Here is a 26,697-nt window from a genome sequence, read left to right on the forward strand (position 1 = left end):
ATAAGGTCGACCTACTAGACCTAAAATGACAAAGAGGTTCGTTATCCGGCATTTTCAGCGCGGCGACACAGGATTGCTGCAGCTTCACAGCCTTCACGTGAGGTGTATGTTTTCACTAAAACCCTCGTTTCACAATCTGGCAGTTTATCCAAAGGCTTTATGAGATAGGGCTGTATACCAGAAGACTGCACTGCTGCACACAAGAGAATGCGTTTGGCGTGATGCAATGGGTTTGGCGCCTTGAACCACATTTCAGTGGAGCACCTTGATTTTTATAGATGAATCTAGGTTTAGCGTGGACAGATTCTCGATGTACCTGTATGTGGAGAGAGCCTGGAACACGATACAATCTCTTCCTCATTAGAGAAAAGGCTCATTACGGTGAAATGCAACAAACACCAACAAAGAAACAGCAACCAAATTTTCATTGAATACCTTGATATTTTGCAAATTTAAATCACAAATCATTATATATTGTTTTCTAAAAGTTTTTAGTTCGTTTGTTTGTTTTTCATTAACGTCATTGCATTTAGTGTTAATAACATAGTCGTATAATTTTACTTACTAAAATGTTTCCCTACATTCAACTGCTTGATTTTTGACAAGCTAAAATTTACATTTCTAACAAAACGAATTTTAAAAAAATGCGCGAATGCAAAGTAATATTAATTTCTTTTGGATCATAGTCTTTATTTAATTAATATAAACGAGTTAGTCTGTAAAACTGTGCATTATATTTTACACTTAAAGTGGGATAGATTATAAATTATTAAATTATTAAATAAAATATTTGTTCAAAAACTGAGAAATATTCCGATACACTCGAAATTTCAGAAAAGAAAAGGCTAGGACTTAAAGGAAAATCTGGAGACAAGATCTGTTTAAAGTAAATAATAAATGCTCTTAATTATTATTATCACAAAGCCTTGTTAATTTTCCAGTATTTTAACATTTTAAATATCTGATCAACTTTGGGTGGTTTAGAAATGGAATAAACGTTTTGATAGATTCTAAAGACTAGGCAAAAGCTTAAGAAATATACATTTTGAGTAAGAATTTTCATAGCAGATCTCCGAACAAGAATTAATTTAACATTTTATTTGCTGAATCCAACACTTTACTCAAAGCTTACGTTTCTTGAACAGCCACTTTTATAGTTAAGGCAATTGGAATTTTTTTAAAAATCATTTTTATGATTCTTATTCAGATAACAGGAAATTACTGTTTACTGTTTTTAAAAGAAAAATAAAAAAGGAAAATCAGGAACCTTTCTCGGATACGTTAAGACATTTTCAGAAATCAGAAATTTTCAGAAAGGAATGTTTATAATTTTTTTAACCTGATATTTCTTTTGTTTTCGGGGTGGGGATGGGGAGGTTTGTCGAAACTTAGACAGAGTAAAAAACCCAGCATTTTGGTACATATTGCGCTACAATAGAGAAAATGCTCTCAGTCTTATATATTCTGCTCCCAAGTTACTGAAAAGACTTACTAATGATAGTGCCTCGGCATAAATGTGCCACACCTTTGCCAAGTCGACTGCAGTCTTCTTGATGGTTTCTCGGCATAAGTGTGTGTGTGATTATGGAAAAGCCTCGAGGGCTATCTGCCTAAGAGGAGGGATGCCTTCGTGGAGGACTTTCTAAGGGAAACTGGCTCGTATACACGTTACACATGGGGAAAACCACGAAAACACCCATGCAGCCGGCCCGTTCGCGGGATTCGAACCTCGGACCGAACTACCAGCGTTCAGTGACCTTACCGCTCGGCCGCTGGTGGGCCCTTCTCGGGATAAGAGAACGTCTACAAACTGAAGATGAGTTTGTTGCTTGAAACCGATCGCTGGCAATCCGATGCCAACCCCCGTTTTTCATAGAGATGATGTACAACCTTTAAGCAAATCCGATTTTCATTTCAGTTACTGATTAATTAATTAAGCAGAGGTTAAGTCAATTTTCGGCAATTTTATTAGAACCGGGAATTATATATAACTGTGCTCCAAACCTTATGAAAAACTCTGAATAGTTATAAATAAGTTTCTTGTCCTTTTATTAAAAATGGTGGATTGGCATAAAGGTGCTTAACTTTCATAAAAATGCTCGATTGGCATAATGGTGCTGAAGTTTTTATTAATTAGAACAATTTCTTGCTTTGGGTTACCGCTATATACATAAAGGGAGGAAAAGAATGTTTATAGTTTTTTTTTTTATTTTTAACCTGATATTTCTTTTGTTTTCGGGGTGGGGTGGGGAGGATTTGAAATTAATATAGATCCTAAAGTATACGTATATACAGTGTAATAAAAGATGCGCACTCATAACGTTGCTGATTTCGGTAGTTTACTTACAGAAAATTGGGTAGGAAGGAGATGAAAATGTCGTTACGTAGGATTTCATAACAGAACGAATTAAGCAATCAGAAAGGCCATGTTCACCATATTCGGCCCACTGGCTCGCTTCTTCCCACCTCTGGATTATGAGGGGTCTGCTATGATAAATGAAACTTTTTCAATTGTATTTTTAAAATGTCACTCATTTTAACACTTTATGAAAGTGTTGCCATAACTAGTTTATTTTAATCATATTTTAATTAATTGTATATTTAATGAATATTCTTTGTATATATATATATATATATATTTAACATGCGCGTAATAAAAGCAGATACCTTAAAACGTTGAACATCTGATAAAAGACCCAGAAATTCACCGTCACGTTCTTTTCTCTTCTATCCCATTAAACATAACGCGATTCTTCATCCTCTAGTAGATCTGGTAGGCTAAAAAGGATGGACTACGTACTAGTGTGAAAGAATTTATCCTGCTAAATCTAGGTCATAACACATCCCCCTTTTCTTTCACTATTTCGATTGAGGTTATTGATGTTGACAACACAAAAGTAGCAGTCATTAGGGCGGTTCTTCAAATGCCCTTCAAACAATTGACATTCCGAACTTCAGATACTTGTTGTTTCTCTTTCTCCATTGCTGTAAATCCTTTATACGAGCTTCGCATACGATCTGAGGAAGACCAGAATTTAGCTTGGCCTTCCGTGGGGAGTTAAAATTGTCAAGATATACAGTCTTTACACAAACAAGTATCCTGTTTCAGGGATGTATCCTCAACATCCATCAAAAGCATGCTTCTGAACTCCAAATATTTCGAAAATTACATTATTAAATAAAGATTAGAATTACATGTTTTTAGAAGTTGAATATATAGTATTTGCATATTAATATGTTATTAAACATTTTATAATATTAAAAATAATTAAATGCGTACGATAAATTTTAAATTTCTCAGATTTAAAGTCTGAAAGGGAAATTTTTCAGGTAAAGTTTGCAGACTGTTTACATCAGAATTCAGTTTGGGTTCATTTATGCAGATCTCACTATAATATATTTCCAAGTGTATTTTACAAATGAATACTATTAATTTTTGGTAAAATTTTATACTAATTATTAATAAATTTTGAATAGTGGCACAGCTGAGCCTGATATTAGAAAGTCACTTACGCCAATCCTATAAATTTCCCTTATTATGATACGAATGCTGTTGATATTTATAGATGGTATAAATTTATGTACAATATTATTTAGTACATAGAGTTTACATATTTATTACGTATTATTTAATTTATTAAGTACAGTTTGAATATGCCTCGTGTTTTGACTTGCATAAGCACTTTCTCTTTGTGTTTTATCACTTTTAAGTAATTTTACTTGCTTCTACGAAGTAAAGGTATAAGGTATTTCTCCCGCCTTCTTAGCAGGTCTTCGTGGTGTAATGGTCAGTACACTCGGCATTCGAGACGTTTTCGAGACGGCATTCGAGGTTCGAGTTTCGGCGAGGGACATTGTTCAATTTTCATGTTTCCTACTCCGAAAAATCCTAATGTCTCTAAAAAGAAAGTACTGAATCGCTAAAAATTTTTCGTATCATATTTCAATGAAAAATTCCATTTTTTTTTTTTTTTTTTTTTTTTTTGTGTGTGTGTGTGTGTGTGTGTGTATGTGTGTGTTCTCTGTGAACGATGTTTTTGCGTGTCATTTGTACCTACGGACAGAATAAAGGACTTTTTTCCCCAAAGCGAGTTGTAAATTGGATTTAAGATGGATTCGGAAGAGATTTTATTCGTGATGTTTGTATGTACGTCGTTCGAATGTATCTCTTATAACTCAAAAACAAGTAGTAGTGAAACGTTGAAATTTCGTGTATGGGACTGCAGATATGCACCTCCGTTTTTCGTTGCAAAAGGCCATACCAGACATAGTATATATTAACAAATAATTAAATATAAGGAACGCCTATTAAGAATCCTGCGCTGAGGCTGCAATGATTTAATTAAACATAATTATAATTAAAGGGGAATACTTGTATTAAAATTCTTATATTTCAAATTAAATTAAGAGAGCTAAGAAAGTAAAAGAATTATAATTTTAAGTCTAAATAAATTCCAATTTACATATTCGTAATTTTTAAATAATATCAAAAAATGTCTTAAATTTTAAAAGGTTTAGAATTTTTTTTATAAGTATTAAACATTAAAAGTTAAATCGGTATGGAAACATTGCTTTCCTAGCAATAGCCAATAGTAGTGGATATGCATAAAATTGTGATAAAAATTTGTTAATGATAATTAAAGCCATATAAAGAAAATTATTTAGAAATGAAATAATGAAACGACTGAAATAATACCGACTCTTCATGGGGAATTAGCTTATTTCGCATTCCTTGCAATCGTCCAAACATCGTGTTTTTCCCTTGCTACGCATATGCAAATCGAAAGTAGAAATGAAATTAAATGCAAATATTTAATTCCCAAAATTTAGCATACTCATAGGCATATCAAGAATTCCCCTACACGATTAAATTAATTTAAATTATTTGGAATGAGAAACCTTATTTAAATGCAAAAACATGAATTAGGCTATAATAATTTTAAAAACCAAAAACTTACTCTGTACATCATTCTAGTAAGTGCAATGAACGTTGTATTTATTCTCTGTCCCAAGGGCAGGTGTTTTGTTTGTTGTTGCCAGGTTTATGAGAAAAGCATTAATTAGGTTAGTCAAAATTATTAATTATGGCATGGCTAGAAAGTGTGACTACCTATTAAATCGAATAGGTAAGCAAATTATTGTTAAAGTTCTGGATAAAAGTCATGAAATAGAAAAAAGATAGAGTTAAAAATCTTCACGCAAAACGAACTGTAATTGCGACTTACGAAAAAAAAAAAAAAAAAAAAAGCTTAGAAGCCAGAAAAAGAATATTAATATTTTTTATACTTTATACTATTTACATATATACAAACCTTCCAATCTTGAAATGAGAATAAACGATAAAACTTGTACAGAAAAATAATATTTGTTTGTATATAATTATAAACTTCTTTGTTTCTTTTTATACCTGTTAGCTACAATCCCTTATGACCTTCCCATTTTCATAAAGCGGGTAATTGTGAAGGAAAATCAATAGAAAGCATTTTCATAACAAATTGTAAATACTCATCGGCAGTTTGGTTCTTTTTGTGGGTTTATGAATTTTCAGCTATTAAAACTACTGAAATTTATAATAATGCTAATTAATAATAAGATCCATAATAATCATGATTAAAAGAAATGCATTGGTGGGCCACATAAAATTGCTTCGGGAGCCGCACACGGTTCGCGGGCCGCCGGTTTGAGACCGCTGCATTATCATACGAAACTTTAACAGAATCCTAGAAATAAAAAAAATCTAACTTTAAAGTAAGTTAAAAAAGTTGAGCAAAATACTCGCCTTTGCATAATAATAATATTAAAAACCTAATAACTGCGTCAAATTCAGTACTAAACAAAGAACATTCATTTCCTCCATCTGATTGCGACAAAAGTACCGCATGTATGTAAGGAAAATGAGAATACTATTTGAAGTTGCGGGAGGAAGAAATGGGAAAAGATTTTCTTTTTGTCCTTGTAAAATAATAGCACTTGTCTAATGATGCTGATATTCACACAGCATGCAGTGGCCAAATGACAGAAGCCACAACAGCACGCAGTTCATTTTTTTTAAGGGCCCACAAGCGGCCGAGCGGTAAAGTCGCTGAATACTGGTAGTTCGGTCCGAGGATCGAATCCCGCGAACGGGCTGGCTGCATGGGCGTTTTCGTAGTTTTTCCCATGTCTAACGTGTATACGAGGCAGTTTCCTTTAGAAAGGTCCTCCACGAAGGCATTCCTATCCTTAGGCAGATAACCCTCGAGGCTTTGCCGTAATCACACGCACACACATTTTGTCTTAAATTTCTGATTCTAAATAAAATGAATGATTCATTGCAAAGCTGTGTATTCAATGTAATTAATAAGGATTTTAATGTTCGATTTAAAAATAATAATGCCTTTTTTTGCTATTAAAATTTATAGGCCTGCATCGCATGCTCTGAGACGACGCCCTTGTTCTGTTTTCTTTCATCCTGACCTGCTTTCATTAATCATAAATTTAGCAAAAAACATACGGATGATTCAAGCACATTTTTCATGAGTAAGAGATATTTTTCCTCTGAAGGACTTACACGATGACATCTGTCCCTCTAGACCAGATATGTAAAACTTACGGCTTTTGGCTAATTTTTCTGTGGCTGCTTTCACCTTGAGTAGAAACAAGTCCCCAGCAAGATTCAGTTTATCATACACTTATCAGACTTCTGTTCTGAAAATTGCTGCTGATCGCAGCGTTGTTTTCAAAACTGGTTGTAGGATAAAGATGACAGATGTTGAAAGAGAGACAATAGGCATGCAATCAAATCTCCGTATTATTAACCGTTCTTTATGTACTTTATATTATTTAAAAAAAACTATAATATTAGTTAAGATGTTATTATGTTTACTCACTTTTACACTCACAACATCATTTAATATGAAAGTTTGTAACGCAGCGTTTGGCCCACTTGAGGTACTGAGTTTGGCATGCCTGGTTTAGACCGATAATCTTTGCTTTCTTTGCCTTAAGTTACAAACATCATAAGAAAAATATGATGTTTGCTGAAATGGAAAAATTTTTTCCTGAGCGTTTTCTATGCAAAGTCATCAAACGGTTTATCCCCGTTTAACGGCTGGTACATTTATGCTCTATTTTTCAACCAAAATTATTAATGAAGCTTGACTAGGACAGCTACCAGTGGCTTACAAAATCTTGAATGTTTATTTTAGAACCTCCTAAAATTTTTCATCGATTCCTTTAGTGAAAAATGTTTTTCATTCAAACTAATTTCTTCTTCCTATGCACTACCGAAGAAAAGAAAAAAATAATAAGATAAAAATATTACTTAATTAATGTGCAGAGTTTTACTTCATATAATAGTTGTCCACGGGGACATACTCTAGCATCTACGGCACTTAGCTGATATTGACAAATTTCCAAAATGAAGCTGATATTGACAAATTAGTAGTATTTTTAAAAGGTAGTAAACATGTACCCAAGGATAGGGAATTAATTTACAAAGCAATAGAATTTATTTTTTCTTATGATGTCATAATAGAGATGTTCTTCACCAAAAAAAAAGTGGAATTTTTTTCCAGAATTGTTTTCGAATAAATGCAGTTTAAATTTAATGAGATCGTTTAATAAAGGTAATTAATCCTACACTGATTCGAGTATCTTTTCATTAAATAGTAACGAAGACAATGACATTTGAATCTTTTTTTTGTTGAGGACTCCCTGGTGTGAAACGAGTTCATTAAAAAGGGATTATTTCTACTGATCTTCTTATGTTTTTCTAGACACGCTTTTAAAATGAACTTTAATTGAAACTTCTTATTGCGAGCGCTTCGGCGTTTTTAATTTGAAAACCTCTTTGTCTTTTCAGTGTTGAATGAATTTTCTATTTTACGTTTTCATATTTTTTTAGTTGGATGATAAGTATTCAATTGCAAGGCGAGATCAAAATCTTGAGCTCTGACTTTTGTGCTATAAATTTAGCATTAGAATAATTAATTTAATTATAAATTTAGCATATGCTTCTAATTACTGCAGAAAAGTACTTTATCTCTTTAAGTAAAAGCTTTTTTACTTTGCTAATAAAATATTCTCCACCTTTTTTTTTCTTATATTTGTTTCTCAAGATACATTTCTTAGCTATTTTGGAAATATTTGCAAGCCACGTAACTGCGAGTAAATACCAGAATGTACATTTAAAACTGACTGACAAAAATCAGTACAAACAAAAATCATTTAAATAAGCTAACAGGTATTCAAAATTGTGTCAACAAGTGTAAATTTAAGAATAATCTCAAAATATCAAAAAAGGGTGGAGTTTTTTTTTCCGAAGAGGAAGGGTTACAGCGTTTCTAAGTATGATTGAAAATATTGAGTCAACGTTTTCTAGACGTGCAAATTTTGAATATTATATCCTGCACGTATCATGAATATTCTAGAGTTCTTTCGGAATTTGTAAGTGTGATTTCATTGCAATAGATAGATAACTGGATTTATAGTCCAAAAATGTTATTTAATGAAACCCTTTCAAGTGCTCCCTGCTATTTAGTGGCAAGGCGGTTAGTGTGGCGGTTAGGCTGGCAAAATGCTTGATTGTTTCTATAATAGCTTCAAATTGTTTCTGAAAGGAATTTAAAGGTGTAACCGTTTTAGAAAAGGAAAAAGTGTAACTGCGAGGACACTACAGCTTATCAGCTTGTCACTAAGCATCGTTCCGGCGCACTAAACAATTCGAAAAAAACATTACCCATCAGGTCCTGAGGGACTTTATTGGTGCGACATCAGTTTCCCAGGATCGAGTTTTACCCCAACTCGCAACTGCAGACTCACCATTGCCGAGATATCTGTATTCTTCGTGATCGGTCAAGTCCCCAGCTTTCTCTCACATTTCCGCTTAAGTATTGCAAAATATATGTTTACACTTTCGCATTACAATCTTTCGAGAAGCTTGGCAATAACTACAAGGGATGCTCCTCTACAAATTCGAAATTTTCCTCTACTGATGCTGACACCAGGAACTCCATATCGAAAAGACATGTGTGCACATGAGTTCACGGTAAAGATTTTCATACAAACTAGCTTACGAATTTTATACCTCAAATACGATATCAGATTTGAACTGGAGGAAAGATTATTAAGATTTGGCAACAACGACGGTAGAACATTTACGGTAGAACATTTGTAGAACATTTAGTTACAAAGCTATATTCAATTTAAACGCCAGTTCTCGATCTTTTTATGTGTGGAAAGAAACAGTACCTTGAAACTTTTCCATTAGTGTCAGGAAATCTGATCATAGTATAATGAAACAAGAGTTACGTTATATTAAATAAAATTTACTTCTGCGCTTGTAAAAGGCGCGGATACTGCTAAACATCATCTGAATTCTGAATAAGGCTTATCAAAAGTACAGTCGTTTGGAATTTTGTCTATATGGATAGCAATACTCATCCACCAGAGCTAGAGAAGTGAATGCATTCGAGAAAATAAAAGACAATCATTTATGGAAATACAGTCAGTCCTTGAAGCGCTAGAAGTAGCTATTGCAAGACATCGTCCTCCATGGAAAATCTTTTTTAAGAACTGCTTTAGTGGAGGAGTGGTACTGACGTAGCCTGAAGTTTAAATTATTACTATTAATTAATTTCTAATTTTGAAATTATTTCTAAAGAGGTAAACAGATTTACATATAAACAATATAACGTTGTTTTTTTTTGCACATATTTAAAAGCACAAGCAGCACTCTTGATTTAAAAGCCTGAAATTTTCAAAGTATAATATTAAAAGTATTGAAAAGAATTCAAAAGAATATTAAAGTATTCAAAAGAATATACCATTTTTCTTTAGTTTGTGTTTTGACACATGCGCATAAGAAGTGTTTTTTTTTTTTTTTTCATTTATTTTAAATAGTATTTTTCTTAATCTAAGGTCTTTTGTAAAATGTGTAGAGACATTAGGATATTTTTTGAAAGCAGACAAGATGAAAATTAGCAATCGCCTTCCCCGGGAATCGAACCATGGACCTCAGGAGTACCGGCCCAGCGTGATACCATTACACCACGAAGGCACACTAGAAAGCGGGAGAAATACCTTATATACTCCCCTTCTTAAAGAGCAACTAGGGTTTTAGGGGACCTAGTCGCCAAATCATGGGTGTGGAGAATCATCATCCACAACCCTTTTAGTTCGGGCGCCACTGTAGAGTCATTAGGTTAATTGGAAGCAGAAAAGATGAAATATATGCAACCGCCTTCGCCGGGAATCGAACCACGGACCTCTGGATACCGGCCCAGTGTGCAGAACCACTACACCACGAAGGCACGCTGGAAAGCGGGAGAAATACCTTATAAATGTTGAATTAGGAAATAATCCAAGTCTCATATTTTTTGCTCGAGTATTTAACACTTGGAATTTGCTTTCCTGCTTTCCCCCTTTTTTATATAGTCATTCATCGAATGTTTAAAAAAGAGAGGACCATGTGTGATTTTGTTCTTCTTTTGACTTCTGGCTGTGGATGGCTATGTTTTCCTATTTTCCTCATAGCTATTTAGGAAGCAAGCTTTCCATTAACAAGTAAGCTTTCCATAGAAAGTTCTTTTGCAAGGCATTTATTTCTTCAAAGCACATAGAAATCTGGTATTTTGCTGTAACAAGTTGATGAAATATGATCGTAGTTTTTCGTCACCTCTTTTTTCGGCTACCACTTCTAATTCAAATCTAACGTGGTTACTTTCTTCGAAAGATTTGTTTTGAACTAATATTTAACTAACTTCCTCATGATCATTTCAAGACAGTGAAAATTAACTTTACTGTTATATGAAGCAACGTCTGAAGCGAGAGTGTTCCAGTGTGCTTTATTCATGAATCACAGCCCCAAAATATCAAAATTAGCAGAACGTATTCTTATAGACTGTCTTGAAAGCTCTGTTAGAATAGGCATTTGAAAATTTTTATTACGTTGTCATGATCTGACATCCTTTAAAATAAAATTTACGACGTTTTTAAGGAGGTAAATGAATTATAATTGAAAGTGTGTTGCTTTTTTCATGGCAATGTTGTATAGGTGCAAATAATTGATTTAGACCGAATGGATATGAAACTTTCTTCTACTTAAACTGATACCTATGGAACTCATTTCTTAAATCGAAAAATAAATTGTGTTCCTGTTCTTTTATGCTTAATAGAAAATAGCAGTGTTTCTATTACTATTCATTCAAGCGGTAAAACATTTAATAGTTTCTATTATTACTCACTCAGATCATACAAAATTGAATTACAAAGCAGAAGAAGTAAAAGTGAAACTAAGCAATTCCTGTTTCAACTTTAGAAAAGAAAAATGATGCTGAAGAATGGGACAGCTAAAAAGAAATGTTTTGCACCCCTCCCTCATCGAATTTGAAAAGATATTTCAAATTTTGTCTTCAGTATAATCTAAGTGGTTCGGGTTCAGTTATGGTTTGAGTTTTAGAGCAATTCATATGCAAATGCCCTGCTCGCGTACAGCAAAGAGAGATGATTCAGAGCAAGCTTTTGTTATATTCGATATTTTAATTTGACCCTAAAAAAAGAGTTTAAGCTGAAAGAGGTATTTCTCAGTGTAACGTGAAGCAGTACATAGATGTTCTATTCACTTCGTAGAATCTTGTGCTTGTTCACCAAGCTTCAATTGCTCATGAATATTTTCACAATTCTTCTTGTTATTTAAAATGTGGATCTCGAGATTTCTGTGTCTGACTTATCTGAAGTGAATAAAACTTTTCTTACTTTGCGAGACTGTGCTACGTTTCTAATAGCAAAATAACTGTGTAAATAAGATACTGATTAAAAAGAAGAGAAGGATTACAGAAGCATGTTGATATCGATCTCTTATATTATATGTTTCTAACTGAGAAATAACATGACTTTTGTTGTTACTCACATATTTAAAGTATTATCGACATTAAATATGGGATCGATAACATGTGTGCAACTGTTTTAGTTTTTTGAAGCTATTTAATATTGGTAAATAAAGTTTAATTAAATTTTAGTTACAAAAAACCCCGAAGTAAGGGGTTCTGAATTGACGATACCCTTCAGAGTTAAAATAGATTTAAAAATTACTAATTATTTGGATATAATTTCGTGCAAAGTTTGCAGTTAACTTCAATTCATTCAGCTGTTGCAGCTCGAGTGATATATAAATATATGTTTAGTTTGTTTTTAGAATCAAGTTTTGATTTGGATTTACCATATTTTGTCAGATAGCCAAGTACTGCTAGAGAACGTTGAGTAAGATTTAGACTTTACAGTGATACGGTATTAAATCCTGTAACTAAATACGTTAAATGGGCTGAAATAATTTTAAATTAACCTTAAAGAATATGAGCTTTCTAACTTGCAAAATAGTCACAGATTATAACAGTAGCTCTCTGTAAACTCACTATAGGTATTTTAGATTGAAACAGCAGAAAACGTCGAAAATAATTTATTAAAATGGAAGTAAAATGCATTTCCCATTTACTACTAATGTCTTTTGGTATGTTCTTCATTTCCTTATTCTTTCATTCAGAAGTAGAAACGAAAAGTTTTTTATAACCTCAGGTGTCATCAATATTGCATACCATCAATCTCATTTTGCTTTTAGATAAGAGATAGGTTACATTGGTGACACTTCAAAGTTAATTCGTGTCGCTTATTGAAATTCAACTGTAGGTTAAAGTGTAACAAAACTCTGCCTCCTGTTTCCGAGATGTATGATTAAATTCCAGGAATACCGGAAATTGAAAGACCCTGTGATGAGTTTGTATCATGTCAAGTAGGAAACGATTGATTACCCTTTGATTACGCCAGAAACTGTAAGGGCCTAAAACGATTAAAGCACTTGCAGCATTTAATTGGAAGCCTCTGTGCAAACTGACGGTATGTCGTAATGCATTAATTCACTGTCTGTGCGGGCATGCTGTTGCGTTTTATAGTCACACAGTTCAAGATTTGGTTTGTGTCAAGGCTCTTAGTTACTAGATTTAAAGCAAATTGGCCCGCACTAAACAAATTTTTTGCGCTTGTAGTTATTTTTTTTTCATGGTAATTTATTCATTGTTTACAGTAAAGGTTCCCATCAATTTATAAATATATTTCTTGCACCGAACATATCCTAATACATTGTTAACTCTGTGTGAATCGAACTACAATTTCGCATCGAAACGATTTCGCATCGAAACGAGGACTTGTTTGGCATTGTGTATAGACAGAGTGTATTATCTGGCTATCGACTTCTGTTTGCCCTTATAGCTTCTTTAATGCAGGTATGCATTATTAGTGAAATGCTAAGTGATTATAAATAAATCATTGTGTTTTGAAACCATGTGTTTCAAAAAAGTATTGTACATGGAACAATGAATGATACGTGAAAATAAACGTTAAGTACCCAAAAGTTTATTCATATCATCACAAATTTTTAATGTGGCTTTTCTATGGTAACATGACACACGTCTATGCTGTATTGTAGTTCGATTCACACTGCCGCTGCTAATGGTCGTAAGTGCACTGGCAGTGAGATTTGTCGGTGAATTAAATTTTGGGGGCTATGTAAATAGAATCTTTAACATATTCCAACGAAAAGAATCACAATTTGTACAATTTGTGAGGTCTGGAGACAGCGAAGGGTATACTGAACAGCGTAAAATCATCTTCAGTGCATCCCAAAATCCAGTACTGTAGGAGATCCTCAATGAAGTTATTATATAGATTTTACTATTAAGATACAACATTTTATAGTTAATGTTTATTTTATTGTATCATTCATTATTTCATGTATACAGTGTTTTAAAAACCCAATAAAATGTTTATAATCTCTGCCCTCGGTTAAAATACGAAAGATTTAGTCATTAGTTGAACAGAAGGTATTTAATTGTTATATGATTTCATACTGAACCATCTTTTCCTCAAAAGATAATGGGTTCGATAAAAAAAAGATGCGTATTTTCACCAAATTATCTTAAAATACGAAAGTACAACATAATTTTTATTTCACATTTAAAGTGCTCAATGCGCTGAATTAATGAGAAAGATTTCTCGAAGGTTGTGCCCAAAACTTCTTTCACTGTAATTAATGTACATCATGCTGGAGAGATAGAATAAATATATCTAAGGTAAAAATCTTATTTTAATTTATAAACTTACATACTATATAGCTAAATGCTGTATTAAGCTTTCAATATCTGATTTATTATCGTTAGTTTGATTAGAAAAGTTTGCATACAAATGTAACGCGTTTTGTGTCGTTTTACGAACAAAACGAGACAGGCTTTAAAAACTAAAAGACATATTTCCGGTTTATTCGACAGCATAAGTTGGCGTTAGGTTAGGTTAGGCTATTTGAATATATCAAAGTGCAGGGGAGAATTATCTGCCTAAGGAAAGGGATGCTTTCGCAGAGGACATTCTGCGGGAACCTCGCTGGTATTCAAATTAAAAACATGGGAAAACTAACCAAGTAACCAACCCGTTTGCCTGCGATCTAACAACAGATAAAAATGTGGAACCGTCTAAACTGAGACATATTTCGAGCTTGCTGATGTATTTTTTTCGGGAAAATACGAATATCACACACACTACATATAACTGATAACAAAGTTATGTAAAAGTCTAAAGTGGGCTGTTCTTCCACTATATTGTGTATGGTTATAATGAGTTATAAGGTATTTCTCCCGCCTTCTTAGCACGCCTTCGTGGTGTAATGGTCAGCACACTCGGCGCGTATTCGAGAGGTCCGAGGTTTAAGTCTCGGCAAGGGCATTGCTCATTTCTTCCCGTCTCTGAGCGTAAAAAATCCTAATGTCTCCTAATGTACAAAAAAAAATTGTCTTTGAGACGCAAATCTACGAAAAGCGGCGCCCAGTTGCTTGCACTCTAGTATTAGTTACAATGACAAAAGCTAGTGATATAGGCTTTTCCACTGAATTGAGAAAAATTTCTACTGAATGTAACTGTTTCTAATTGATTCACTCTTAGAACTGATAAAATCATAACACGTGATATTAATAATGCGACTATTACAAGAAGGAAATGAAAAAATTTCAGTATTCACTACTGTTTAAAATTAGCTAAATAATTAGAATTACAATTAAAATTTTAAACCCGGAAAATTTTTATTTGAGTGTAAATCTCGTAGGTAAATTAACTTGCGAATTGCAAAATATCCAAAATATTGCTTAAATTCATGAATCCCAAATTTAAATTAAGAAGCTAAAAACAAAAATTTTTAAACCAAGAAATAAAAATTCCTTATTTCTAAACCCAAGCCATCGAATTTTAATTTTTGCTGCCCAACTCTTTTTAGTGTTTATTTTTCAATCCTGAATATGGCATTATATGCCTTATAAAGTATTTGAATTGTACATTCTTAGTGTAGCTCTTACTTCGCTTTTGACTAAGGCTTATTACTGTTGCTGATTTTTTTAAACTCGATATTGTTTAAATAAAATGTAACTTTGTCTGAAGAAATTTGGATTAACGAAGATCCTACTTTTCTTTCAGCCTCTTTATTCTCCTACTAGCCTAAATTTCATGTTTATCTTGCTATCTCAGCTTAAAGTTTTACTATGTCCGAACTGAAAGTTTAAACTTTTACTATGTCTGAACTGAGAGTTTAAATTCATAACAGGTATATAAGATAAATTTGTAACTAAGCAACACAAACGTGGAGTTCAAATCAGCAAAATTCAGAATTCATTAAAAGAACAGTTACAGCTTAACAGAAGGTAAGCTGCGACTTGCTGCAATTTTAAACTGCGACTTGGATGCAATTTAAAACAAACAAAGTATTAATAAATCAAACTCTACCATATGAAGGGGCAAATTAAACCTGGCTGTCATACCACCCAACTTCTGCCTTCATCTCAATAAATGAATAAAATTCAGTATTCCCTCAAAGAGGCGTTGCTAAACATGAATGCATTCACTTAGTTCAAAGGCAAAGCTCACTACTGAGTTAAACAACTTAGAGTAGCACCCCGGGCAACAGTAGCGAAACAACCATGATGTTGGTTAGCAATAAATTATAACTTAGCCAGATATTCTGATTGCTTAACTCTCTATCTTCATTCGCATAACATTTCTTGAAAACACTGGTGAATTTACGAAATGGCAAGATAAGTTTTAAGTAAAGCGTTATATCTATATGTCAAATTAAATGCACCTAACAGTTTATTATTGAAGCGAATAAACTGCGAACAAACAATTTAATTTTTGTGAAGATTATAATCTTTAAAAAATTCCCTTTTTTGTCACAGTTTATTAGCGATTTTACATGGTTCGAAAGTTTTGGCATCTAAACATGTCTCGAACAGTATTTTTGATGTAGTCATGAATTAATGCTTTCATTATTTTGTCTTTCTTTTCCAGGAGTACTTTGTCAATAATGCAAAGATTATTAGAGAAGAACAGCATCGAGGATCAGAAGGAAAGGCGCAGCTGCTATATGTAATCGATGAGCTCCTTGAATCGTACCATCCTATCACGAATCGGCCTCCTACTGCTCTGGATCTCTTGAAACAACCTGGTATCTATGGGCTTAAAGAACCTCTTGAGTAAGTTGGTCAAAATCACATATATTTTGGATAGGACCATGTGACAAAAGTATATTAATCTTTGTTCTACTTGAATATTCAGAGATTTGATTTCGTTTTTAATTACGATTAAACTGAAGAAGAAGATAGGACTGCTAAGTCTGACTAACAGAATATAATTTCAAATGTACAAACAGTTCAATTCAAGTGCAATTGATTAACACCTTCATTAAACTACTGTAAACTGATTTAATTGCGATTTCTAACAATTTAATAACATTTATTTCAAAGTTTAGAATCCAAGCCAATAATCAGTTAGTTGCACATACAGCTCTTTGCTCTCAAGTTGCTTGAGAAATCGAAATTTGAATGACATTATCCTCTGAAAATTAACTGGAAAAGCGTATTTTTAGTGCATTTTTTAAGATGAGTACGTAGAGATAACATTATTTTAAGTAGCATTACTGCGATATTTATTTAAATCGATTTGTTTACAATGAGAATGCCAGCGAAACTAAACAAAAAATAAATTTGATTCCAGTTCTTCTATTATTTTCAAATATTTGTTTACGGAAAATGCATATGACTATACAATGTGAAAGAATCAGTCAGGTTTCTTTGAGAATTTGTTAAAAGCATGATTATTGTTCAAATACGTCGATGTGTTTTTCATTCATCTCTCATATTTCTCTTAAAAACAATTTATGTATTTCAATGTTTTTATGAAGCTATTTAACTGTTTGTAATCAATTCACAAATAAAACTGAAAATATGGGTATTTTACTATTTTTAACATCTAAATAATGGAATAAAAAAGCACATTTTAAAATGTTTTCTTTTTTTCCTAAAAATGCAATATTAATCTTATCGCTAAAATTTATATTGCAGTAATGCTGGAAATGGTATTATCTGTAACATTTCCCTCTTGCGATGCTTTCGTTCATTATCTTTTAAAGAAAAATTAATTTGTAAACCATTAAGCTTTTAGATAAAATGATAGGTATACCAGCAGGGACTCGAATAAAGATTGTAAGGTGTCAGCCAGGCAGATCGAAGTACTGATAAATGTCATTAAATTTTTCAAACAATCAATCAATCAGAAATATGATAATGAGTTTTCTTTTAGTCACTATTATTCTTAACTATAAATTACGTAATGAGCAAGTGAAATGCAAGGTGAAATGGGCAGGGTAGAAAAGCAAAAGTTTAAAATTTTAGTAAAATCGTAAAAAAATTTCATATCAACTTTAATGAGATACCTTTCTCATAATAAATATATGTTCAATAATTTCGATCAAATAAAACCTTAAAAATATAATCTCTTGTCGAATATGGAACCAATAGAAAAATGGCTTTCCGCTTTAGAGAAGCAATTCCAAAATGCTCTTTTTCAAGTCACAGCTTTTTAGTTGAAACTCGAGAAAATTTAATTTATTAATTTAACTTGTAATTTATCAATTAAATAACGCATTAAACAGCTACATTTTCTTCTCAAGTAAAATTAAGCGTACAAGAAAAGAGCAAGTTCTTATCCTTTGTTTTTATTTACATAACCTTAAAAAGAAAAGTTATTTTAAAACAGCTACTCAACAATAGCTGAGTGAATAAAGCTCCTTTAATATACATAATTGTTGAGGGAATTCTAGTCTCATGAGAAGAAGTTGAATACGAGTACTTCTACGGATGTTTTATGGTTTTCGCTACATCTAAGGAAAATACTAACCAGTTTCATTAAAAATATCCCTCGAGAAGGAGAGTAGTTTTGTTCTTATAATAAATTTTCTGATTACTTGTACCAGAGACTAATCTTTTAATTTACATTGAATTATTACACTCAGAAAAGGCCCTTTGTGTGAAACTGGAAACAAGATTTAATTTGTTTGTTTCATACCAAAATGTTAATAAAGGTTATATTCATTAGTCCACCTTTCAAAAGTTATTAAACGTAATTCTTAATTACTATAACTTTAAGCACAGAAATGTAAACGAGCTTTAGCAGCAGTTTGTATTTAATACTGACGTTTGGATCACATAACTACTTAAGCTGAGTGCTTTTTGACGTCTTAATATAAATGATCAGAGTCCGTGGCATGCCTGTGCAAAGCACAACTAGCACATTCTTGAAATCATGGCTGCAAAACTTTAGGTGGATTGCATGTACTTATTGAACAGAATGCTGTTAGATAAGGGTAAATGAAGTTAGTCTAGTAATAAAAATATCAAACCTATTAACAGTTTTATAATTCATATTAATAATCTTTTACTGATTAGTAAATTTCAAAACAAATGAAAATTTTTGTGAAATTTACTAACTTATCACCGATTACAGTTTGTTATCATATTTTAAAAGATTTTTCAAATTTAATTTTCACAGAAAATAGGTTTTGCCAGTTAATCCTTATTCACAGCTTTATGTTCATTGTCAACATTATGTCTAGCTGGAAGTATCCGTTTTAGAATACTTCAAGCTATATCTTTATCATGTCTGTAATTTTGATTCTCATTCGTTAATACTGTACACTTTTAGTGAAAAGAAAAAATATTGTCTCTACGTCTTTTGTCGCTTTACTAATTCGCGCTAATTGTTAAGTAATTTTTTTTATAAATATGGTCAAATATGCAGGATGTACGAAAGATGCGGCTATACGGTTTATTTAACCCTTTCAATAACATCGTGTCTCATACGTCCCCAAAATTAAAAGATTTGGTTACCAGAAGGTTAAATAATTATGCCTTCCGCAACGAATTTTCTCAAAATATGATATAAAAACGTTTCAACACTAACGGTAGAAAGGGTTTTTGTAAACAATAAAATCTAATTTAACTCTTTCCCATAGGTACAGGCCAAAATATGTTCCTCTCAAACATCTGAAACGCCCATATATTCGAATTTGTTTTTGAACGGATTTCCTTCCCTAATGCTAAATAGAATGCTACAGGAAACACAATAACCTATTTAAATGAAGCTATTGCTTCTCTTGTGGGAATCACCAACTGTGGGCAGTTTCGCCTGAGGATAGGATTGCAACTGCCAGCATCAATAGTTAAATGTTGACGCTCAACAAAGGAGAGAAAAGGTGCATTCAAATAAGAGAGCTACTTTTAGTCGCTTCAGAGGAATGATTGGCATGTCATTTAAAACTTCCAAAACCTATGAGACATGCATTAACGCTCTGGAGGAAATTACCAGGTAGTAAAGGGACGCAGGCGTTCGGGCTCCCTGCCGATGTCTAAATGCAGAGGCGTTTCGGGCGACTTCGCTGTGAGAGAGTTTAAGTCCCCACAGATCTAAATCTCGAGTAATGAAATATTTGATGCATTTTAAGTTAAATACAAAAAAGCTATGTACAGAATTCGCAGAGATCTCAGAGAACAAATTATACAATTTTTACAATTACAATGTACACCACTAAATGATTTCAATGAGATTTTGAACAGATTTAGCAAGAGACGTCAAAGCAAATCATGTGTTAGATATATTTTCATATTGGATGAAATAGCTCTCTCTATTAATTTTGTTATCTGTTTCTTGAAACTGTTAATCACCACTTCCTGAATTTTCCTTTTAAATATATGCAACGCTTTGCAGTTAACTTATTAAAGCATATTAAATGTTTTGCCAATTGGTATTTCTGCTCTGCGAGGGCTATGTAAGAAATAAAACTGTCCTTTTATAGACACTTAATCTCATAGTATTGAAAGTTCGTTCATAAAATTCTCTAGCTGTGTTTAAAATAACTAGGGCGGAAATCGCATCTTCCAAAAAAGATTGAAGTCAGAGGAATGGAAAAAATGGATTTAAATTTAGTCAGATTAATCAACATATAGCGAAAAGAAAAGAAACTAAGTTCTACTTGAATGAACTGAGACTGTATGCTTGAGCTTTAAATACATGCATTCGTATCCTTGCTTTTGTTTCATGTGTCAAAACAGGTACTAAATGCTGTAGTTTAACATGTAAATCTTAATGACGATAAAAACGGTTATAATAATTTTCAAAAGATGATTTTCAAAAGAGAACAGATTTATAGTATTAACATTAAAGTCTGCAGCAACTAGAATGAAATTCCGCAGAAGCTTTTCTAAAAGTTCCCATAACCCCTCAATTAAACCTATATAAAACGGAATCTGATCTCTTATAATGAATACATGTTCCTTTCATGAATATATTAAAATTATATCTTCAATTAGCTGAATGTGTTTCAATTTTAGTTTTTTTAAAGTTATAATGCTTAAAAAAGAGGGAATTAAAAAAAACTTTTTTAAAATAAAATGTAAATACTTGAATAAAATAGCTTGCATTTTAAAGTAAACAAAAAGTAGTTCAACGTAAAAATTAGCATATAAATAAAAAGGAAAATATCGCTAACTGCAGTTTAATTAGAATTAGTCCAACGTTGTCAGAGGGTTGTTGTTACGGTAAGCACAGCGGAAGTTGTAGTGTTTCCCGTGTAAGTTGGAATGTGAGCTCGAACGAAGAGAGGTGGGACTCAGAACAAATTTCTCCACGTCTTCGATAAGAACGGCGGTGAAGTTACGTGATTGACTGGATTCTTGAGAAAAAGGATTTTTGGATTTTTTAGAAAATCCAAATTCAAAGGCAATTTATGCGAACAATAATTTTGAGTTCGAGAAACAGAAAATTGTGTTTATCCTTATAATGAGAACCATATGAAGATATTTTAACTTCCATTTGCTTCACATATCTAATGTGATCCCCTTCATTCTGAATTTTAAAGTTTTGGGCTTTTACCCAAAAATTTGGCGAAAGTTGACGTTTTAAAGTTGTAGGCGATCCACCAGCGGCCGAGCGGTAAAGTCCCTGAACACTGATAGTCCGGTCCGAGGTTCGAATCCCGCGAACGGTCGTTTTCATGGTTTTCCCCATGTGTACCCTGTATACGAGCCAGTTTCCTCTCGAAATCTCTCCATGAAGGAATCCCTCCCCCTAGGCAGATAGCCCTAATGTGATTTGACAAAATCTATCAAACAAAACCCTTGCCTTAGACAGATAGCTCTCGAGTTCTTTGCCATAATTAAATCAACCGAAATTTCTATAAAATTCCAAAATTTTTCCAGTAAAAAGAAAAGCACGAAACTTTAAATTTGTGTGGATTAAGCATTGAAAATTTTTCATCCACCAGATATTTATCTTTTTCCTACAATAAATGTGTATTTTTATGATTTGTTACAATTTGAAGATTAGTATTTTGTCCTTCTTTTGAATAAGACAGACAAACTTTTTTGCTCAAAAATTGCTCTATATTTTGATTCATTTCTTTGCTTTTTTAGGTTCAGTTCTTCCGATTTCTCCAACAATAATAAATTCACTTCCCTTTGTTTCATCTCTGACTTTAATTTTAAACTTATTGATATTTCTTAAACATTTAGTTACTGTTTTATAATACGTTCTTTATTTTATTGTGAAAGCAGTTTTCAAATTTGTTACTCATGATTGATTTTGTTTTCTATTATGATTTATTATAATTTTTTAAGTTATGTTTGATTTCTTTAACTCATGCATTCCTTCTTCAAAATTAATTAATTAGTTTTTAACTTCTCACTTTGCATTCTAATTTATTTCTTTCAGTTTCACCTCTTCTTCGTACCAAATTTTTGTATTATTAATGAATGAAATTCGTATGGACTCATTTACTGTCTTTTCTTTCTGTAATTAAATTTCTGTTTTTAATAACTTAAACAGTTTGTCGAAAGAAGATGATTATCATCTATACTTCCTTAAAGACCAATCGACATAATCTTTCAATTATGTCTATTATGTAAAATTCAATTTCTATTATGTAAAATTTTAGAGATTTTTTTGGAATATGGAAGAATAAGAATTTTTATGAAAACATTTGCCGAATGAGGAACAAGAATGAGAGTTCTAAATACAAAATCTAACCTTTTACATGGCACACACAAATCACAAATTCCAAGAAATAAAATATTCATAATGCTTTAGAAACTTAAATAAAAACAATTGCATATTTTTGTGGAGATATTCAAAAACGAAATTATTGACATTTCAGTGCCTATCACAAAATGATCTCGGTAAGATTTAAGGATAAATTACTATATAAAATTTATTCGGTTTCACGATTAATTGTTCCATACTTGATTAAACATCACTGTTTACTTACTTTGTTGCTGGTTCTATGAAACTACTAATAAATAACATAGCTCATCAAATTAGGAGAACAGTTGACTGACTGTAAGTTCTTATAATAAGTAAAATTTACATGTCAAGAATTTTCCTAGTACATGTGTATCTATTATTCGTCGAGAGAATAATTTAGATGAACTATAAATGTATGGTTTTTACGCGTTTGGGTATCTTTCCTTTAAATATACATAGAAGGAATGTAACACTGAAAGGAAGGGCAAAATGAATATTGAGAAAATTAGGACGTAATAATGGTTAATGCAGCCAAACCAGTTTGCGGGAAATATTCTAATAAAGCAGTACTTGTTTTCCTCTGATTCAATATTTCCAGTTTACTAACGCCAAAATTACGAAACAAAATTAAATGAAAGAAATAAACGAATTATGCGTTACAGAAACTAGGTGTAAAGTGGTGAAATACAGCAACCTAAATGCAACACTATGATTGTCTCATTGTGATTTCCAATCATGATCAAAAGAGTGCTTACGCAAATTTTTCATCTTTTGCCTATTTTTTTCATTTTTAGTAGTTGTGGGTAGGTAGGTAGGTAGGTAGGTTACGTAGGACTGGAACGCCTGGTGTCTAACAAGTAGTTGTGGGTAACGGAGCCATATTATTTGGATTTTAACCTGCAAGCATTCGTCGCCGAGACGATATAGTGGTTAGGGGAGGTAAACCGCTGAGTTGGCTTCCGACCCAGGTATAGATATATACATGCAGAATCGGTTACCAACTCGGCGGGAGTCAACCACTAGCTAGCTACCAGGTCGAAGCCCTGGGCAGCCCCGGCTGAGCCCGGCAGTCGACATTTATAAAATGCAAAAAAGAGATATACATGTGCATATACAAGGCACTTGAAGAAGAGTACAATCAAAATATATGTATATACATATAAATACAAACTCATATACAGATATATAAACACTTACATACATAAATATTCCGAAACAAATAAAAGTATACATACTCTCACTCATATTGATATATACATCCATACAAATACGTTATCATGATAGTTAAAGTTTACAAGAAGCGTGCAACTGAGGTACGCGTGATTCTTAGTATAAATAAGGTACCATAAATAAAAGATATAAACATGTACAGATACATTACAGCATTCAGATAAAGTACGAACTTTATGTATGAGAACCTGGCACGGCATAAATACAAAATTACATATTGAACATACATATCACATACTCTGTTGCTAACATATTGAACTAGCTTATATAGACTTTTATGACTACTATCTTCCAGTGTCAGAAGAGTAATTGCTAGTACAGTAGTCAATTATTGTTTTAAGTTTCCGCTGGGCAACTCTGTTACTTTGTAGATTCTGGAACCAATTTGGCCAGAATCTGGCTCCTGGTTGCTTGAGGCTGTTAAGTGCTGTGTGTGGGCAGGAGAACACAAAATGGTCTGGATGACCCTCCTTCCCGCATTCACAGTTACCATTCTCTCTCAAGCCAAAGCGGTAGAGGTATGATGGAAAGGCCCATGACCAGTGAGGAAATATGTCATGTAATTGCTATTAGTTTGGATTGTTGTCTTGACCTTGAGAATGAGATTGTAAACACGTCTCCCTGTGGAGGCTTGATCCCAACGTTCTTGCCATATTCTTAGGAGCTGATGGGATGTCCGACACTTTAGGTCCGAGACTGGCCTAAGGGTCGGGACTTCTCGCAAAGTGGATGAATCCGCTGCTTCCTTTGCGACAACATATTTTCTCTCATTTCCTTCTATTCCCGTATGAGCGGGCACCCAGATGAGTGAGGGTCTTTGCAAAGCAGGCATGTGGGTTAGAATGCCTCTAATGCTGCTGACGATAGGACTGCGAGAACGAATTACAGCTAACTATGGTACCGAAGGAACCAGGCTCTAATCCGAGAGAAGACATGGATGTTTGTAAATGTATAGTGTCGGTGCGGCATGGCGGCACTCTAAATATGTGGCGACCCGATAGTCTTCTCGTGTGAAGAGGTGGGAGGCCCCCGGGATGCTTTCCCTCAAAATTGGGGGTGGAAAATAGAAGTCCAACTTCTCTTTGGAGTAGACGTTGGCAGCCATTGTTCCATGTAATATGGACAAGACAGTAACAACAACTTATAAGCTAATCTGAATCATTCCTGAAAGAAGAGGAAAATTAATTTGATAGTTTTTGCAGTTTCTGTAACTTCTGTCTAAGGAATAAATAAAGCTTTTGGTTATTTTGATTTGTTGCTATTATTTAGCGTTCTGGGATTAAAAGATTACTTAGTGTTTTGGGTAAAGACGGGACAATAATTCATTCGGCAGTCTAAGTAGTTTAGATCAGTGTGGAGACTAAAGCCAAATTATGTTTAAGCTAATAAAGCAAATAAATCTGCGCTATATTTTATTTGGGCAATATAGAGGATAATCTGAAAGTTGCGTACATAAGACTTTCAAAAAAAGAGGAATTCCAAAACGCTTATCAATAGCCCATTGTTTCAGTGGACACCCCTATACTCTCGCAAGTAAAATATCACTTAAAATTTCAGTTGCAGTTTACTCTGTTAGCTTTAAAAACCATTTAATTGATGCTAGATGGAGATAAAATTTTTCCAAACAGAATGAATTTTTATGAGAATTTCTCTTCAAAACATAAATTTTATTGAGATGCCACCTTTATCACACTCTTTGTTAGCGATTGCGACATTTTATTCTGGATTTCGCCCATTTTGTCCGAACTCAGAAGAGACGGGTTACCATTTCATATCTTAGAGTAAACACATCTAGTTTCTCTAAATCAAGTTACCAACCGGAAAATCATTATTTTTTTAGCTTCACAAACATTTGGGAAAGTGGTTTTCGAAAGCTTCAACAACGTTTCAGTAAGAATGAGTTGCGAAGTAATACTGAATCTTAAAAATTCGTTCTAGTTGGGAAAAAACTCATTTCCATCTAAAAACAAATAAACGATTTTTAAAGATTATAGCCTAAACTGCAATAGGCTCACCAGCGGCCGAGCGGTAAAGTCGCCGAACACTGGTAGTTCGGTCAGAGGTTCGAATCCCGCGAACGGGCTGGCTGCATGGGTGTTTTCGTGGTTTTCCCCATGTGTAACTTGTGTACGAGCCAGTTTCCCTTAGAAAGTCTTCCACGAAGGCATCCCTTCCCTTAGGCAGATAGTCCTAGCATGCTTTGCCATAATTAAATACGCCACCTAAACTGCAATATTACTTGTAACGGTGTAAGGATGTCCTCAATTGAAACAATTTTCCATTAATATCTATTTTGGAATTTCGCCAGTTTTTGAAAATTTAATATGCTCGACTTTTAGATCGCACAGTATATAAAAATCATTTTCTAGGTAAAATTTGACTCACAAATGTAAATCTAATCTGTCTACATGCAAGTAACATGAGTAAATATTGCAAATCGAATCAGATAACTAAACTTCTGTTAGTATAAGTCAGTTTAATATGAAGAAAGAAAGCTTCATATAAAAACACTTATAATAAGTAATAACAAATTCAAAGTACTCCATTTCAAAAAACTTCACGGAGCCGAGACAGAAGGTTATTCCAGTGTGTCAATGCAATCGAAATGATGATGTCTATTTGTTTTCTGTAAAATCAGTGATATTTTTTGCATAAACCTGCGTCTATAGGCCACAAGCTTTCTTTACTGAGCATATATTTTTTCACGAATAAAAAAGACTGCTATTTTTCTAAGAAATATTCTATCTCCAGATGCCTGTAATTAAACTTAAAGAAACAGACGCTAAAATATTATCAGGAGAATATAAAGCACACTGAGAAAATTTACGAAATTTCGTGTTAGTGAATGTTCATGCAAATAGAAAAGGTGAATACATATTCTAGATAGAGAGCTTCTCTAAAGGCACACAATTTGCTGTAAGCAAATTAAACAATTTCGATTTCGAAGCAAGAGGGTAATTTAATGTTTGCCCTTTTTTTGCGCTGTAAATAAAGGATACATTTACCGCAATACACGGCGAAGGGGACTGAACGAAATTGAATTATGAG

The 26,697-nt window shown here is 33.0% G+C and overlaps 1 protein-coding gene across 1 annotated transcript in view; it reads left to right on the forward strand.

Moving 5' to 3' along the window:
- The window catches only part of LOC118198440 (fasciclin-1-like), a 233,288-nt gene that overhangs the window by 160,125 nt on the left and 46,466 nt on the right, over window positions 1–26,697 (forward strand). Inside the window, exon 4 of the mRNA XM_085809854.1 lies at window positions 16,357–16,541. Coding sequence (XP_085665980.1) covers window positions 16,357–16,541 — 185 coding nt within the window. The remainder of the gene's footprint in view (window positions 1–16,356; window positions 16,542–26,697) is intronic.

This window comes from Stegodyphus dumicola, chromosome X2 (assembly GCF_044657685.1).
Source record: "Stegodyphus dumicola isolate Sdum_Otavi_A_Nest chromosome X2, ASM4465768v1".
Taxonomy (NCBI): Eukaryota; Metazoa; Arthropoda; class Arachnida; order Araneae; family Eresidae; genus Stegodyphus; species Stegodyphus dumicola.